Source organism: Phyllopteryx taeniolatus, chromosome 11 (genome assembly GCF_024500385.1).
Source record: "Phyllopteryx taeniolatus isolate TA_2022b chromosome 11, UOR_Ptae_1.2, whole genome shotgun sequence".
In the NCBI taxonomy this organism is placed as follows: domain Eukaryota; kingdom Metazoa; phylum Chordata; class Actinopteri; order Syngnathiformes; family Syngnathidae; genus Phyllopteryx; species Phyllopteryx taeniolatus.
This window is the reverse complement of record NC_084512.1, coordinates 27,139,596-27,158,300: the sequence shown is the minus strand read 5'-3', so window position 1 is coordinate 27,158,300 and position 18,705 is coordinate 27,139,596. Positions and strand designations below refer to the sequence as shown.

Genomic DNA, 18,705 nt, shown 5'->3' with positions numbered 1-18,705 from the left:
CGTAGCTCTCGAACCGAGCCGATCCAATGTGGGCGTTATCGTCTTTGCAAAAACTGAATTTCCGGACTCAAACTGTGTATTTGTTGTCGTTTTCCATTACCTCCGCTGCCATTTTTTCTCATCACCGGCTCGTCTTGAAAGTCGACTTTGCCTTTGTGAAGATTACGCACGTCGTCTATTTGGCGCCTCCGCCGAGCTTATTCCCAACGTAAACATCGTTTTATCAGCGCTCGCCTCCTCCTCTTCCTAACGCTTTGGTAAATACGACTTTGAGGTTAGATGAGCCGGCGTTGTTCTTTGTCTCCTCGGGGTTGTCAAACTCTCTCTTTCATTTTACTCTGCGCTTGTTCTCACCTCGTGTTGAGAAAAAAAATAAATACATCCATTTTTAGACTTTTATTTTTTTTTCCCGCTTCTTGTTCTTTGGCCACACGCTGCTCGTGTGACGGCTCGGGTCGAGCAGAGCGACCCGACGCGCATCGCTAATGCCGGTCGGGGGGGAATTCGTTAAATTATGCTCGCCGCGGAGGGGGGGGGGGGGGGGTGCACAGACGTGGAACACCCGCATCGGATTCCTCAAGGTCGTTTGAGGCAAAGAGCCATGCTAAGTAGTTAGTTAGCCTCGTTTCCATGGAGTCACGCAATTGTAATGGCATCATGAAATGAAATGTAAAGAATTAAAGTGTTTTTGCGACATTTTTTTTTATTTAAGTTTAATGGACATTCGTGCTGCTCCTTCTGTTGTGCCCACCTTGGCCACTTGGGGACAGTATAATACACACAAAAAAGACGTTCATGTTACCAGTTGGATGTTGTATTTTTGGGAGTGGACAATCAATTAATAATATAAGAGAGGTGATCAACTTGCCTACCGACTGGGTGAGGGGTCCGTTCATCGGTTCATACAGACAGTTGTAACATATATGGCAAAAAGTCTTTTCTACCTTCAAAAAGGCCCCAAAAAAGTGAAAGTTCAGTGAAGGTGAAGTGAGAAAAATTTTGCAAGCAAGGAAAAACTGTGGATAACTTTACGTTCTATTTTATTATATGGTTTCTAAATTATAAAACGCGTTATATACATTACGTAGTGTTGGTGTTTTTGGGGGGGGCCCTGTGACGGATTAATAGAATTTCCATTCATTTCAATGGGGAAAGTTGATTTGAGTCAAGTCAAGGCACCACTGTATTTACTGCACGAGCCTGTCTTTCATATAATACGACATTGATGCATGTTAGTGAAGCCGTGACATTTGAACAGAACTCAATGGCACGACACGTTGAACGTGATCGGGGGGGGGGGGGGGGGGGGGGGGGGGGGGGGGGCGGGGGCGGGGGGAGTCGATGAGGTTATTGACCCACCCGGGCCCGTCTCGTCTCTCACGCTGCCAAATCGTCATTTCGACTTACATCTCCGCACCGCCGTGACCGAAATAGAGCAACAAAGCGACATGCGAAGCCCCCCCTGGGAGGAGACGGGATGATGCGGCGAAGACGATCACAAAGCATCTGTGTCAAAAAAAAAAAAAAAAAACACTGCTTCCACAACTCGCTTTTTCTGGAGTGTCTTGTAGAGTGCAGCTTCTTCCCACTCTGCCACCTTTTGTTTGCCTGTCATAACCGTCTCCTTTCATCGCGTCTGCTTCCTAGTGTGTAAAAGGAAATCAAGTCCAACGTGTTTTGGGAAACATGGAGGCACGGCTCTAACCCAAATTGCGCAGCACCGATTCAAGAGAACACAAGTGTCATAGACGACTACGATATTCGGAGGCTCACAAAAAATACCATCGTAATGAATTTTTTTCTGATGGAAAAAGCAAATGACATTGATATTACTCAAAACAAGTTTTGATTTTGTTTAGGGGATTTTCCCCCCTCCCCCCCCCCCCCCCCCCCCCCCCTTCTGGGATTTGCAAGCTTTGTTATTTTCCCAGCGTTAATATAAACTCACAGAAATGTCCAAACTTTTTTCTTTACCCGTCATTGGGGGTGAGCTGGAGCATAAATATTCCATTTATGCAACACATACATACTTCGTTTAATTCTTTACATTCCATTTTATTTTTGCGTGACTATGTTTTTTGCACAGTGCAATAATGTAGAGTTATTTTTTCAGAATTAAAAAAAAACACCTTACCAAAAATTGTTAGTGTTTTTTGGGGGGCTGGAACAGATTAATAGCATTTCCATTCATTTCGATGAGGAAAGCTGATTTGAGATGCAAGCGTGCTAACAGAACAAATTAAACTCGCAAGTCAGGGTACCACTGTGCAAGGTCTTGTGACTAACATACAACTGTTGACTTGCAACAGAGTGTACGAGGATGCCCTAAAAGGAACCACATGCTGCTTCACCCATTACACAGGGTCGAACGCAGTTTGAAGCATTTGCTGAAATCTTCCTCTTAATCCGTCGGGGAGGCGCACCTTGCGAACGTAGGGGAAATTAAAAAGCTCACCGGCGCGAGTAAATATAGACTCTTATAACCCAGAATCCTCATTAAAATATTCAAGGACACTTATCATTAAGGGACGTGAGTAATCGTCTCCTCACCTGCAGCGCCTCCGGGGGGACGTCTGTGTTTGGAATCGCCTTCCGTCAAACATTCCCTCTTAAACGGGAGGAGCTCAAGTACGAACTACGAATGAAGAACGCCATTCAAGTCTGCGTGGAATAAAACAGAAGAGAAGAGACTGGAATGGGCCTTCACTGCTAGCGAAATTGGGAAATTGGGCTTTAACAAGACAGTCAGAGCTCACGAAAATCCATCCAAAAATATCTGCGTGCATATTCACGACATCAGGCAATGAGAGTAGCGCTGTATGCAGCAAAAAAATAAATAAAAAAATATGCATACTGTATATCAATAAATCTGAAGTCTATATATGCAGGTGAGATTGGCAAACTGTATGTAAATAGACATTATGTATGTATGTATGGTTTGGAATTTTTTAACAAAATAAACCAACTAAAAATAAACTACTGTGCTTTATACTATGCAGACGTGAATGTGAACCAACAATACGTAGTTTGGAATAAAAGCTGTATTATTCACATGAAAAAGAAGATTTGAGCGTTGTTGTTTTCCTTGTTGCGTATGCGCTCGCTAAGAAAATGACATTTTGTCATGTGGGTGACAAAGGTGACAAGTTGTCATCTGCCGTGACGGCCCCCCCCCCCCCCCAAAAAATTCAATCCGTGGGAATGTTCCAGAATGAGAGACACGCTGCTATTATCTTGTCTTTACAAAGAACAAAGCTGAATTTCGGCCTTGCGAAGATGACACGGCGAAGGAACGAGGAGCTTTGGCCATTTGCATTGCTGTTCCATTTGAGGGCAGTAGGTGGCAGTAACGTTTGTAAAAAAAAAAATAATAATAAAAATTAAAAAAAAAAAGTACAAATCTTACTTTGAACCCTTATCTTGAAACCTTGATCCGGTCATTCAACTCGACTTTGAAACCATAAAACAGGCTCGAAACCCTACTTTGAAAACCTAACCATCGTTTGAAACCACAATTCTATCTTGAAACCATACTTTGAACTCCTAACACTTGCTTGAAACCGTAACCTTCGTTTAAAACTCTAAATTGAACCCCTCACGCTCGTTTGAAACCATAATCCCGTCTTGAAACGCTAATTCAAAAACCTAATGCAGTTTCCAAACATGAATTTGAAACCCTAATCTTGAAATCTCAACTCTGTCTCGTAAACGCTCCTTTGAAAGCGTTTCAACCCACGCTTGAAAAGCGACGCTTGTTTTTTTCGGAAAGCGTAATCGACACAAAGAAGGCTCGCGACAATGCAGGGAGCCAACCGCCTTTTTAATTGTGCCTTGATTTGTAGCAAATACTTCCAGAAGGAGAACCGGGTGCATAAAGACACGCAGTAATACCCTTGCTAAGTCAATTTCAGCATGCCGTTCGTATGATTCACAAATCATTTACTCTGCACGGCTTACTTTTGTCACTAAATGTGCAGAAATACTTGAAACACGTCAATTTTTGTCACCAATTGCTCCCGGTGGAAGCTGTTTATTCCCCCCCCCCCCCCCATCATCTTTTTCATCTGGCTGCCTCTAATCCTCAGTGCTCTCACATTTGAGTCATAATTACATGAATCCGCATCTTGTGTGTAATCTAATTTCATGTACACGGCAGGAGATTTCTTCCCCCTGTCAACGACGAGGGAATTAAACCCTCGTGATGCACTCGAGCGCTGTCAAAATTCAAATGTTGTCTGGGTCACAGGACATCATCTGCGCCTGATTACCTCAGTCGTTCCAATCAGCCAGCAGGCGCGTTCAATTACGCGTCGGTTCCGTAAAAGGCCGAACTCTACGACACGTCTGTGCGGTAGACAGATGGGGTCGGGTCTCAAGTCTCAAATGAGTCCCAAGTCGTTTTGGCAAGTCGAGTCACAGGTAGGGTTGAAAAAAAAAAAAAAAAAAAAGGAATTTTGCCACCACTTCGTTTTGTCAAGTCCCGAGTCTTGAGATGGGATCAAGTCACTCACTCGTGTAAGTCTTACGTTAGTCTCGAGTCTTAGCCTTCGAGTCTGAAACAAGTCCTGAGCCATTTGGTCTTGGGCTAGTCAAGTCCCAAATGATGTGGGACGTATGCGAGTCTCAAGTGTGTTTTGAGTCTTAACCCTTAAGTCTCAAGCCAGAGCCAAGTCATTTTGTCTTGAGAAAACCGAGTCAAATCAAGTCCCACGTCTAGGGAAGGGATCAAGTCACGCATGAAAGTCTAAAATAAGTTTCAAGTCTTAAACTTCCAAGTGATTTTGTCTGAGGCAAGTGACAGGCTATCTCAAGTCCAATCGAATCCCAAGTCTAGAGATCAGACAAGCACAATTCTAAAGTAAGTGTCAAGTCTGAACCTTCAAGTCACAAGCAAGTCCCAAGTCATTTTTGTCTTGGACAACTTAAGTCAAGTCACAGGTCATCTCAAGTCCAATCGAATCCCAAGTCGAGAGAACAGATCAAGTCGGTCGAGTGCGAGTCTCAAGTAAGTGTCCAGTCTGAACCTTCATGTCACAATCCCAAGTCTTTTTGCCTTGGACAACTTAGGTCAAGTCGGAGGTTATCTCAAGTCAAGTCAAGTCAAGTCACCTTCTGAATGAGCTGCTACCTGCAATCCTGTCTGTATAAAGCAAGAAGACCAATCTGTGACATTGTCCATCCTGTCCGTCCTCGGTGTGCGAAGAACACCTCATCGTGTCTCCAGTCAAGTCGGCGGTCTTTAACTCCCAAGACCAAGTCTTTTGTTTTTCTTTTTGTAAAGTCGAGTCACAAGTCGTCAAGAGAAGCGACCCCTCCCCCATCTCTGCTTTGTGCACGCACAAGCGTTTTGTGCGCGTCACTCTCCCCCCCCCCCCCCCCCCCCCCCCCCCCCCTAGCGAAAGTTCCGGCGTCAGCAGAGGAAAGTTAAAATGAACTTCTAGCAGATACGCATCTGCCGTGTCAGAGGGGCCGCCGCTGCCAGGGAACAAAATGGACTGATATTATCGGCACTATATTACAGATGTATTGAAGGACTCGGGGGAACTATTCTAGGCCACAATGGGGAGAATTAAAATATGCGCATGGTATTATCGTCACGGATATTACAAGTCGGGTGACTCCGAGGGGCTCTCGAAAAGTGATGCATGATGTTTCTATTTTGGGACGGTGCGACAAAAGAGATGTACAAGGTGTGTTAGTATGTTTGCGTTCAAGGGATTTAGCGGTGGCGGGGGGGGCGGTCGGAATCACAGACGTGCATTTACAACCTCAATTCTAATATTTGTTCCATGAAATTCATGTCTCTTGGCGACACTGCTTCCAATTTGTGTATGCAGATTATTTTTTTTTTTTTTTTTTTTTTTTTTGTCCCCCAATCCAATTTCAGCCACGATGTGTCGCCATGTCAATCTAATCTGCCCAGGACCTTCAGCATCAGTAGCGGCCGAATGTAAATTCAACTACATTAGCAATGGGACTCTTGTTTTGTTTTTTTTAACCAATCAAATTCAGCCATCACTTTTCCATTCTCTAAATGGTTGGTCAGAGCAAAACCTGTTCAGTCGACGTTGTCTGTAGTGCTCTGCACACAGAAATACATTTAATAAACAGCATCTCTGGTGAATGAGATGCATTGTTTTGTTTTGTTTTGCTTTTGTTTTTGTTTTGTCATATTATTATATTAGATATTGATTGATTGCGGTTTGCTTCGGACAATTTCCGTGGCACAGCTGCGTGCTGTAATATTGCGTTTTTGTAAAGTATTGATAGTTTTGCAATGTGATAGTGGTGGTATAAAGTGGTGGATTAAGTCAGAAAAGTCCCCACTGAAGACTCGGTAGCAAATGGAATCTACACTACGTCAACAGGCGAGTGGGTGGGGGGGGGGGGGGGGGGGGGGGGGGCGTGGGATGTGCTTTCACGGTGCTGCACTGACACCTAGCGGCTGCAGCTGGACTGGCAGAAGGAGTCTACAGCAAGCGCACATACGTACATTCAAAATAATAATTTTTTTTTTTTTTTTTTTTTTTAGAAACTACAAACCAACTAATTTTTAGGGTTATTAGTATATACCAAAATCATGAGTATCGTTAATTTTACGCATTTCCACTATAGTAAAATTTAGGTTATCCTGTTCTTATCCACAGGAATTATGCATTCATGAATTAAAAAAAAAAAAAAAAAAATGAAATGAATAAAAATTTATGACAAATGATTAGACCTATTACTTACCCTATACAAACATGCACCACCTCCATTTTCAGTTTTTCTTTTTGGAATAGATTTCAAATTGATTTTAACTTTCGGCCTTGTTCGTTTTTACAACACTTTCAGCTCGTCGGTGGCTGGTGACAGTCTATCATTACATCAGTTATTGTCATGAGCATAACCTTAAAAAAATATTATTATATATAATCTCAGTACATTTGAAAAAAAACAAAAAAAAAACATTCTTTTATTTATTTATTTATTTATTTTTACAGCCACCAGAGAGAGCTCCCAAATCTTAAATTGAAATGGAATTGTTCTCCATGGTCAGCAGAGGGTCTCTAAAACTTTGTCCAAAACTCGATGACCTCGTGATCTAATCTGGTAGAGAACAAACATTTGTTGAGTCTCGAATGAAACCCATTTTACCCAATCCAGTAAATAACGTGGACATTTTAAAAAAACAAAACAAAACATCATTTTCATGGGTTTCAATTGGCCAAAAGTGGCCACAAAAGAGTTAAACGGTACAATTTGAAATAAAGAGTATAATATCAGTGCTCTATTTGAAGAGCCGAAGTTGGAAACGATCTGTCTGTCTTGCGTATGGAGTGAAATGAGCTGAACGTTATTTTTAAACGCGGCTTGCACATCGAGCAGCAATGCGCCGACGGTGAGTGGAAGTGTTCAGTTGTTCAGAGTTCACTTTCCTCCCACCGAGCGTGCGTGCGTGCGTGCATACCTTCCATTCTCGCGGCGAGGGCCCTCAGCTGGCCTTCTGTCTGCCTCCACGTCCGTGTCGTCCGTCCGTCCGTCCGTCCGTGTGCGTTTGCGATGTGCTGTCTGCGCTGAGCGGGTTGAGATGAGGTCACTGGAAAATTATTGACATGCACCAACAACGACCACACTGTTGATTTGTACCCTCTGTTTGGAACTCTTGATTTGGAAGCCTAATCCTCTTTTAAAACCCTAATTGGTAATCCTAACTCTGTTTTGAAACCCTACTTTGGGACTCTTAACTGTGGGCTTGGCGTTGACATTGCTCGAAACCGTACCTTGATACGCTAACCCTTGTTTGGAAGTCTAAGCCCATTTTGAAAACCCTGGTTTGAACCCCTAACCGTGTTTTTGAAACCCTCATTTGAAAGGCTTATCTTGACTTGACTCCCTAAAGTGGCTAAATCTTGGTGGAAATCCTAACCCAGTCTTAAAACCCGAGTTCGAAACTTAAAACCGACAGTATTTCTTGAAATCCTAACTCTGGATCGATTCGAAACCTTATCAATGTGTTTGAAACCCGACTTTGAAACACTAACCGTGGTTAAAAAAAAAAAAACATTATCTGGAAACCGTAACCCTGTCTGGAAAGGCAAAATCTGTCTTAAAAACCAACTTTCAAACCATAAACATGGCTTGAAGCCCCAATTTGAAACTGAGAACACACACACGCACACGCTGGCAGCTGTCTCCAAGTGTGCAGGGACGTGCGGATGCTGTCCCGGTGGGTTGCGGGGGGGCGGGGGCGGAGCTTGGAGGGGAGGGGACAGAATGGACCGGTGCCCTTAGAAACCAGAGCTGCCTTCCCGGCTTCACATGACTCGCTCGCCCGCAAAACCGGCCGAGTCGTCCAAAGAGAGGCGAGCCTGCCACCTCCCCTCTTGTCTTTTTTTTTTGTGTGACAGACTCGCGGAGGAGATATGAAGCTGACGAGGTTCCACACGGCGCCGTTTTGGATCCTCTGCGCATTGGCTGGTGAGTCCATAAGCTAAAGCGAAATGTCAGTCAGATCCCAAAGCGCGACGTGGTTCCATTGCAGGCCCTTGAAAGGAACCTCAAAAACAGCGGTCAAGCTATTTTATATTCAAGATTTCAGTCTTTTCAAACTACATAAGCCTGAAATATACATATCAGATATTCATGATATTTTTGATATATGATTTTTGCCTTTTTATTATTGAATTAGTTCATAATGCAGAGTGTGGACTGAGTCATGAATGCCCCTCCCACCCACAAAAAAACTAAAAAAGTTGTGTTTTTTTAATAAGGAAAATGGCACTCGATAATACTGTCCTTCCTGTACTTTACAAAAACATAGTAACTCCCTAAATAAATAGAATGTTAAGAATTAAACAGTTTGCGATTGTGGCTCTTTCTACAGTGTGCGACTTGGTCACTAGGGGCAGTATGATACAGTCATGCAGACACAAACGAAGATGGGGTTCACAACGACTGTGACTCAGAAACAGAAAAAATATGAGTTGCTTTTCGCAGGGGATAGAACATACGCCTGAATTGTTATATTGTCCATCTACATGTGTTGCTTTGCCGTTTGTGTTGCTTGAAGCCTTATAGCACACGGATGCTATTTGTTATCACAGTCTTGCTTTTCCACTACATGTTAGCATCAAGCTAGCGGACTTAACGGTCAAGCTACGTGGTTGCTTTAAATACACAATGTTTCATTCTCTTGGCTTTATGTTTCGTTGGAAAGGAAACCGCATGAAGCCTCTTTTTCTGAAGAAATGTGCATTATACGCCAGACTGCAGCTCGCTGTGAAGCGAGTCGATTTCACTGCCGCCATGCAAGCGCTTTCATTTCACATTTTTCCTCTCAAGACAACGCAAAGAAAATCGGCCAAACGACAGTTCATTTCTCCAAAAAGTTGGAAGTTGTAACAACGAAACAACTAAGGATGCTACAACGACTAAGAAGGAGAAATGGTCGGGATACTTCATTTGGATTTACTAGCATGGTTTGCAGCAGGGTGGGGTTCAAGCTTTTGTTTTCCACATAAGTGAGTGCCCCACCCCCAACCCCCCGCCCCCTCCCACAGCCCTCATCGTCCTTGAGATTCTCTAAAAGCGGCAGCTCCGCATTGTCAGCATTCCCGACCGTGTTCGAATTTGAGGCATTTCGTCGGGGCAGCAGGCGCCTTCTGCTGCACGCTGATTTACAAGCCGCGGAGAGTCGGCCGTTTCGTCAATTTTGACGAGGACGCAAGGACTCTCTCCCCTGCCGGGTTTCAAGATGAAATACTCTAAAAGTTCCCATAGGAAAGAACGGAAAACAGACAGGCAATTCGTCACATTCAAATGTTGTTAACGGGGATAAAAGTGTAAAACGAGGTAAACTGCTGTTAATCCGCTCCCAGCCGTTTGGCAAAGCAGTTCTCCATATTGCCAGTGGTTTTAGAGCATTTTGACTGATCTTTCGCAACCCACGGAATTGGTTCTGTGACAATAGAAGCGCTTTCTGAGCAAAAAAGCAGAGAAAAGAAACTTTTTGAAGCACGTCAAGCAGAAAAGTGACTTTGAAGTTAATATTTTTTTGCTTTTGTGACACCTCAAATTATAAAACAAAAACTGATGAAGGTCTTTGGATGGCAATATAATCATTTCTTTACAGATATACAATTAAGAAACGCTACGCTGACTCACCGCATAGCTGGAGCTGAACGTCATTGATGTATTTACATTTGTGACACACACTTTCTACTACCTACCGCAACAGGTACTCTTGTTTATACCATACATATACATACTCTGAGTGCGAGTATAGCCGTTTCTCACCATCCTAATCGACTGACTGCCTACTCTATCTTCTATTCAAAAGCTGCGCTGGTCTCCAATCCAAAGCGACGCAACGCCGCCCTCTGCGGGGATCTGTTAGTCATTACAGTGGTTTTACAAAACTGAATTTCACAGACAAGCTGGGAGAGACTTCTCCCATGCCTACCTGTCGATAAACATACTTGACGTGTATATATACGTCAATGGCAGTAAACGGTTGGCTTCCAGTTGACGAATATAAAAGGCAGGTCAAGGGCAGTGGCTGAATTAACAGTAAAATGTGAAAACAAAAGGACACTCGGTTTTAACAAGAATTGTCATGCAAGTGAGATAGAGTCGGGGTTGTGTGGCTTGGCGTTTGAGAAAACAGGAAGAGAAACATGAACTACGATGAAAAGGGAATTTTGTGCTAACAATTAAGAGTGAGGAAGGCAGGGGGTCAGTTAGGGTCAAGGATCAGGGGTAAGGGCAGTTAGGTTTAGGAAGGGATGAAGGTGAAGGATAGTTTTATGTTAGTAAAGTTTTGTTTTTTAGGGTTAGAGTGAGGGGTGAGGTGGTTAGGGGTTAGGCGAGGCGAAACGGGGAGGTTAGTATTAGGTTACTAAGAGGAGGAGGGGATCAGTTGGGGTCACGGATTAGGGTTGGAGGTTTGAATTTGGGGGTGTTGGGGTTAGGGTGGGATAGGGTTCCAGTTGAAAAAAAATAAAATCAGAGAATGCTTATTTTGCAATAATTGTTTCCCAAAGCAGAAAACACCAAAACACAAGCTGCAACAATTATGATGATATTTGACAATCTGTGTTCTTGTCATATATGATGCTTGAACATTTTTAGAGGCGCATTTTGGCAAGATGGTGTTCAAATCTCAAATTACACTTCTGTGTGATGCGCTCCTCAGATATAAATCAAGCGCACCCAGCGTTCAAGGCGAGCCCTTTTTCCAATGCCAGCGTAATTAATAACGTCCACATTTTCCGATTCAGCGAGTGGAGCCATCCGCGTAACAAATGGACGCCGGGTGTTTCCCACCACCAACGAGCGGATAAAGACGCCATAAAAGTTGCTAAATCACCGGCTGGCCTTTTGTTTTATCGTCAGCTGCGTCGCACGCTCCAAACAATATTTACTAGCCGGCCGTTACCAGCGCGTCCATCAAAAAACGAGATTACGCCGGCTTGATTGTTCTCGGGTCACATCACCCTGCAGGCTCTCCTATGTAATCAATAACTCTTACGGTCCAATATTTCATCATAAACACGTTCTTAACAATCTAAAAGCAATTAATAATCTATTCATCTTTTCACAATTGCACACATATTCTACGAGGCCTGTCTGTTGGGGACTATAAAGGTTGTTTTATGCTTCAATAAAGTCGCACCGCTGTGTTGTATTCTAAGCAGCGTGACGGTGTTGACATACTGAGCGTATGCAGTAGAATCGACGGAAAAGATCTTCAGGACAAAAGATGAACACAAAGATTCACCGAAATAACGTTTAGGCAATCTCGCCGACGCTTACAAAGACACAATGGAATTATCCGAGTGAGCAGGCTTTTTCAAGACAGTGAAGGCATCGCTTCACAACAAAAGGTCCTGATGAGGCAACCCGATCATTGTGTCAGCCTGATTGACTTTTTCGAAAATTCTTCCCCCACTCAGTTACCAACGTATTAGACAGAAAATAGTAAGGCGGAGAGGACCGTACCATTTGCATTCTGGAGCAGCGGTGGAGGATTGTATTGAGACTCAAAAAGAAAACATACATTTTTCGAAAACATAACAATAACCTGTTTCGGAATAAGGCCGATACCCAGCAAAATGACAACAAAGTAAAGCGTTGTGAATACTTTCCTGATGTATTCACAGGACTTCACCTTTGGAATTTTGAGCGACAAAACAAATTGAATCCATTTTGGAATCTGGTTTAAGCGTAATGCTGCTAACGAACAAACAAACAAATGGAGCTCGTGCAAGATGGGGGGAACAATTTGACGTCGTCTCAAATACCAGGGATTGGAGTTAAGTGTCAGGAAAAACCTCCATGTGTCGTTTTACTCGGGCGCAGTCCGGAAACGCGAGCGGGGCCAGGTTCTGCTGTTGATTGACAGCTGCAAATGCACGGAGGGTGCCGCCCCTTTTTCTATTTCGGTGGGCGGCCACATCAAAGTGGGTGGCGTGACGCGCACAATAACAATTAGCTCCATCTTTGTGTTAAACATTCAAGAGTAGACGCGACGCAGTAAACAGCTTGTGTGAGTGTGTGTGTTGCAGACTTCATGAAAGAGGATACACACCAGCAGAAGATTCCAGAAATACACACACACACACACACGAATCTGCAACTTAACATTGTTGTTGTGTGCGAGATCACGTTTTTCGCCACATCAATTTCCCCCAAACATTTTTGTAACCATTTTGCGAAGACGTATTCGTAATCTCCATTTTGTGAACAAAATGTTGTAACCAATTTGTGATCATAAACAAACAAACAACCGTGTAGTTGCAACTTTGCTGGCAATTTTTCACCCCTTTGCAACCGAACAAGAATATCCTCTGTTGATGAGCCAAATGCTGCTTCAGCAAGTTTAACTGCACACAAAGAGGTTAACTCCCAAGTTAAGTGGATTGGCTAAGGCCTGTGCCCTCCCCACGTAGCCTCTTAGCGCTCAGATTAAGTTCTCTTGGCAAGGAATGCCGGCCGCTTGTTGATCCCGACTGAATCCGTCTGTGTGCGCCTGTTTCTGCGCGTCTGTCAGCTGATAATCCCCCACTCTTCCTGTATTGCGAGCCGCGGGGGTCTCGGCTTGCGGGTGGGAAGCCGAGCGGGAGAGGGGCCGCTTGTTCATTTCTTAGCCCACGGGTTCCGGTATTTGACGGGACTCAAACATGAGTCAGGTCGGGTGCTACAACGTCAGCCCGAAATAACATCTGTGATGGCAGTTCAAGGCAGCATTCGTGTCCACAAGGTTGTCTTGAACTTCCCTCTATGGAATGGCGCCACTTACTGATCACTCCGTGAAATGACACACTAGGGCTGGGAGACTAATCGATTTATCCATTCATTCATATGATTGAACGAAACCCACCAGCGGGCTGGACATTTGGTACCACGGCCTTCAGCGAGTAGTTACCCGACTTTATCCAGCTCTTAATGCCGGCACAATTACATCGCAAACCATCAACACGATACCAACATGCTCAATAACGGCACGTAACTGTGTGCCAGGGACATCATCTGGAGCAGGTCACAATGAATATTTATCTAAAAACACTTTTGCAAAATGCATGAAAAACATCACACCAGATATGCTGATTTGTAAAAGTATGAATTTTGTTCCGACAAAGTGAAACAAAGTCCCATTGCTAATATAGTTGACGTTACACAGGCCAGTACTGCTTATTCTGAAGGCCCCTAATAACGTTTGCAACCGCCTATCTATAACACAAGATGGCAGCAAAGAACTAATGTCGAATTGAAACTCCTCAACTCACTTCAACATACTTTGACACCAAGATGCCAGCATTTTCTTTTGCGCCTTAGCATGAAAAAAATCTTGCACGAATAGATGAATATGTGAGGGTTCCTTGTATTTCTGTGGAAGTTGATGTAAGCTAGTGAAATGTTTCCAATGTCAAAGTGCGTTTGGTATCAGGGGAAATAAAGCAAATCCCATTAAGGTAAAAAAAATAATAATAATAAAGTTTTGAATAATGTCAGTCATTTGCTTTTTTTGAAGACGGGAAAAATAAATCCTTTTTTTTTGTGGAGAAAAAAAAAAAAAAAAAAAAAATCAGCGATTTAATTTCAAGGCCGTGCGTGGCAGGTCGGGCGTGGTGCTCGCAGGACGAGACGCGTCTGGTCAAACATCTGTTCAGCGGCTACAACAAGGTGGTGCGGCCAGTCAACCACTTCAGCGAGGCGGTGGTGGTCACCGTGGGACTGCAGCTCATCCAGCTCATCAGCGTGGTAAGCGAGACGCTCCCAAACTTTACAAAATGGAACTTTTCAAGCCGTCGCTTTTGCTCGGACTTTGGCGACTTTCTGCAAAACGGGGTCGCTGTGGACTTAACGCCTCCAGCATTCGCAGTGCTTTTAAACGTGGCGCTTTCGTGCCGTCCATGTACGCGAAAACGTCACAAAAGACAAAAGACCAAATGGTTTTACAGGCAACCATAATGCCGCAACTCCATTGAATTCTTCGTTAAAGAAACTTCTTTGAAAGAATCATTTCAAACTAAGACTTTTTCCTGCGGTGGCACATGACGCATTTTCAGTGATCTTCGTCGTAACCTAATTGAAACAACATCAACGATTGATGTTTAAACTGCATTAAGACATAATCATCGGATTCTTTCTTTCTACGACCTTCAGGACGAAGTCAACCAGATTGTGACCAGCAACGTTCGTCTCAGACAAGTAAGCAAGCACTTTACGGTATCTTATCATTTCACATCTTTTGAAGGTTTTGTCCGACGACGGTCATCATTTTCGATCACTTTCGTGACTTTTTACTCACAAATGTATTTGACCAGGAAATTTAGATGAATGATTCATCCTGCCTTGTCCTGTTTGCTACCCGTACAGATTTTTGTGTTGATTTATGACCAACATCGTTTCACTTTTACGCGCAGCAATGGACAGACGTAAACCTGAGATGGAACCCTGACGAGTACGGGGGGGTGAGGAAGATCAGAATCCCTTCCATGGACATTTGGAAGCCCGACTTGGTGCTTTACAATAAGTAAACCCGCTTTTTATGTACACTCAACTACTGCCTAGTCTCGCTTCACTATTCACAAATTGTCCTTTCCGCCATCTTTCCCAGCGCCGACGGCGATTTCGCCATCATCCACGAAACCAAAGTGCTGCTGGAGCACACCGGCCAGATCACGTGGAACCCGCCCGCCATCTTCAAGAGCTACTGCGAGATCGTCGTCCTCCATTTCCCCTTCGACCTGCAGAACTGCAGCATGAAGCTCGGCACGTGGACGTATGACGGCCTGCTGGTCGTCATCAATCCGGTCAGTTTTCTACCGGCGATCGAGTATAGGCATGCGCAATCCCGGGAATTGTCAACGCGATTCCCTTTGTTTTACGTTTAGCGTGACACCAAACGTCAACCGGCGGAAGTTACTTGCATGAAAAATAAACGAGCGTATTTTTTGTTGAAAATGAGCAAAATCTCTACAACTCGCTGCGTACTTGTAGGACAGCGATCGTCCTGATCTAAGCAACTTCATGGAGTCCGGCGAGTGGGTTCTGAAGGACTACCGCAGCTGGAAGCACTGGGTCTACTACACATGCTGCCCCGACACGCCCTACCTGGACATCACCTACCACTTCCTCATGCTGCGACTGCCGCTGTACTTCATCGTCAACGTCATCATCCCCTGCATGCTCTTCTCCTTCCTCACCGGCCTCGTCTTCTACCTGCCCACGGACTCTGGTACGTGAACGCACGACAACGCTCTGAGAGGGAACGTGATGTGAATGTACATTTTAACTGCTGCTAACCAAAACAGCAGCACCTGGCACGGCATGTAAACAATCTCTGCCATCTGGTTGCTTCACAATGTTGCCCATTTCCGGTAGCCGTTTTTACTTTCCTTTCCGATGCAAGGAACGAGGCCTTGAGTCACGCCATTTTTTTGTCAATTTAGTGACTTCGTTTTCAGCAGATATGAATTGAAATACAGTGGAACCTCAATTTAACTGACTAATTGGGGGAGGGGGGGGGGGTCCGTTAAGTCAGATTGTCCGTTAAATTGAAGCACTTGTATTTGTGGCCTAAAAACAACCAGTAACTACAGTACAAAATGTGCTAAAGACACCCAGTACAGTACGAAATTATTGTAATTAAACTTTTAAAAAAAAAAAAAGCTTGAAAATATTTGCAAAGTTTTAAAGTTCATCCAAGCTAAAATTGTTCTCTATTATTTGAAAATGTTATGAAAACGCTCACCCAATGTGGAACATGGGCGGCCGTCTTTCTCCAGGCGAGAAGATGACCCTGTCCATCTCTGTGCTGCTGTCGCTCACCGTCTTCCTGCTGGTCATCGTGGAGCTCATCCCGTCCACGTCCAGCGCCGTGCCGCTCATCGGGAAGTACATGCTGTTCACCATGGTGTTCGTCATCGCCTCCATCATCATCACCGTCATCGTCATCAACACGCACCACCGCTCGCCCAGCACGCACACCATGCCCGCCTGGATACGCAAGGTAGCGGGGGGGGGGGGGGGATGTCGTGGGATGTGACCGAATTTCCTCAAGAGTGGTCGCCTTTGATTCCAGAGGCCTTTCTTTGTTCGCGGGGACAACTCATCGGGACTCATCAGAATGGAGATATAAGATCGGAAATTTGGGTTTCAAGTCGGTGTTAAGGTTTTCAACTCGGGTCAGGGTTTCAAAGACGGGACTAAAGCCGGGATGAGGGCCTCGAAGCAGGGCTTCAAATTCGAGCTCGGGCTTCAAATGTGGCTCTTAAGCTTTCAGCTTTCCAACTACAACAAGGGCACAAAGTTGGAATTTCAAGCCTGAGTTAGGATTTCAAATTTGAGTTCCGAAACCACGGTTGGCAGTTCAAAATAGGGTTTGAAGCCAGGGTTTGGGTGTCAAACTAGGGTTTAAAGTTTCAAATTAGGCTTTCAAGCCAGGGTTAGGGTCTCCAAATAGTGTTAGGGTTTCAAATTAGGGTTTGAGGTTATGGTTTTAGGGGTCCAAATTGGAGTTTAAAATTGGCGAAGCATTTCAAATTAGGGTTATGAAGCCAGGCTTAGGGTTGAAAGTCGGATTTCAAGTTTTGGGCTGAATCTAGAAAAGTGCTCATTGGTTCTCTGCCGCTTTTCCTCGTGTCAGGTATTCATCGAAAAAATCCCCAACATGATGTTCTTCTCCACCATGAAGCGTCCCAGCCAGGAGATCCGTCAGAAGAGGTCGTTTCCCACCGACATGGACATCTCCGACATCTCAGGTCAGAACACAAAGTGACCTAATGTTGCTGCGCAAAACCGTGGGAATTTTTGTTTTTTTCCTCCCTGAAAATGAAGGGAAAAGGTTTACGCAAGCAAAAGTGATTTCACGTGGAGCTTGTGTCGGTCAGGTAACCCCACGCCCGCCGGCGTCCCCTACCAGTCACCCATCATCAAGAACCCGGACGTCCGCAGTGCCATCGAAGGCGTCAAGTACATCGCCGAGACCATGAAGTCGGACGAGGAGTCCAACAATGTAAGAAAGGGAGAGCGCCGCCGTTGTCAAGCTACACTATCATAACGACACGACTCACGCATGGACTCCTTGTAATCGGCACGGCGTGTGACAAAATGTCCGACGGTTGCAGGCGGCTGAGGAGTGGAAGTTTGTGGCCATGGTCCTGGATCACATCCTGCTGTGCGTCTTCATGGCCGTGTGCATCGTCGGCACGCTCGCCGTATTCGCCGGCCGGCTCATCGAGCTCAACACGCTGTGACCGAGCGCTCTTTTTCCTCTCCCTCCGTGTCTCGCATGAACGCGGACATTCGGAGTGGGGATTTGGAGTTGGACTGGAGATTTTCTTTGGCGCGCTGTAGCGGCTCAATTTGTCTCGTCGTCTACTGTTTGGGATGAATTCTTTCCAAGCACAACACGAGCGGAAAAGCTCATCTGTGTTCCACTTCTTTTTGCAGCTTTTATTAACAGGATACCAAACGCGGATGTCCACTGAAAATGTTTTCCCCCAAAACACAATAAAATGACTCTTCTTTGCCTTTTGGATAAGCGACAATACGGGACATTTTCCATTGGGCACTTAGGATATGCAAATTAGCCCCTTGAAAAAAAACTGACTTTTTGTATCTAGCAATTATATATTGAATATATTCTAAACCACTATAACGCGATGCAGTTTGAAAAGTAAAACTACGCTTAACTATAGGGGCGGGGGGGGGGGGGGGGGGAATGATTTACCAATTAAAATGTATTGCACAAGAACGCTAAATAAAATTGTACCCAAGTATCTCAAATCATAAAAAGTATTGATTTGTTGTTTGTTATTATGTTGGTAATTGGAGAAAAAAAAAAAAAAGTGTCTCTTCGTGACAATATGTCGAATTCATTTTTTTTATTTTTATTTCTGTCAAACGATTGATAGACGCTAATGTGAGAAGGCTAACTTAACATTCTGTACTAAGAAACAAAGGAATACATAAAGTGCAAATAGCAAAAGGAAATTGTGGTTGCGTTGTTGCTGAACGTGATTGATTGGGTCCAGTTTGCCAGTGAAGTTCATATTGAGCTCACATATTCTTCTTCTTCTTTTTTTTTTTTTTTTTTTTTTTAAATATAATTCCAGTTGCGTGTATGTGCAGAAGTTGGCAATAAACTTGAAATTACTGTATCTTTTCTGTTTGTTTGTTTGTTTCAACAGTATTTGAAATGACAACATTAAGCGC

The 18,705-nt window shown here is 44.2% G+C and overlaps 1 protein-coding gene and 1 long non-coding RNA gene across 2 annotated transcripts in view; one reads left to right on the top strand and one right to left on the bottom strand.

Annotated features, from left to right (window-relative positions):
* The window catches only part of LOC133485778 (uncharacterized), a 45,480-nt gene extending 37,339 nt beyond the window's left edge, over positions 1–8,141 (bottom strand). The window contains exons 1-2 of the long non-coding RNA XR_009790800.1: positions 7,451–8,141; positions 2,551–2,661 (exon numbers count right to left, since the gene is read on the bottom strand). This is a non-coding gene — a long non-coding RNA (uncharacterized LOC133485778). The remainder of the gene's footprint in view (positions 1–2,550; positions 2,662–7,450) is intronic.
* Positions 8,142–8,277: 136 nt separating this feature from the next.
* LOC133485772 (acetylcholine receptor subunit alpha-like) lies at positions 8,278–18,650 on the top strand. Its single transcript, XM_061790034.1, has 10 exons — positions 8,278–8,460; positions 14,102–14,244; positions 14,650–14,694; positions 14,910–15,019; positions 15,104–15,299; positions 15,487–15,724; positions 16,275–16,498; positions 17,135–17,249; positions 17,379–17,503; positions 17,616–18,650. The coding sequence occupies exons 1-10, from the start codon at positions 8,406–8,408 to the stop codon at positions 17,742–17,744; spliced, it is 1,380 nt and encodes a 459-aa protein (XP_061646018.1). The 5' UTR covers positions 8,278–8,405; the 3' UTR covers positions 17,745–18,650.
* The last annotated feature ends 55 nt before the right edge of the window (positions 18,651–18,705 follow it).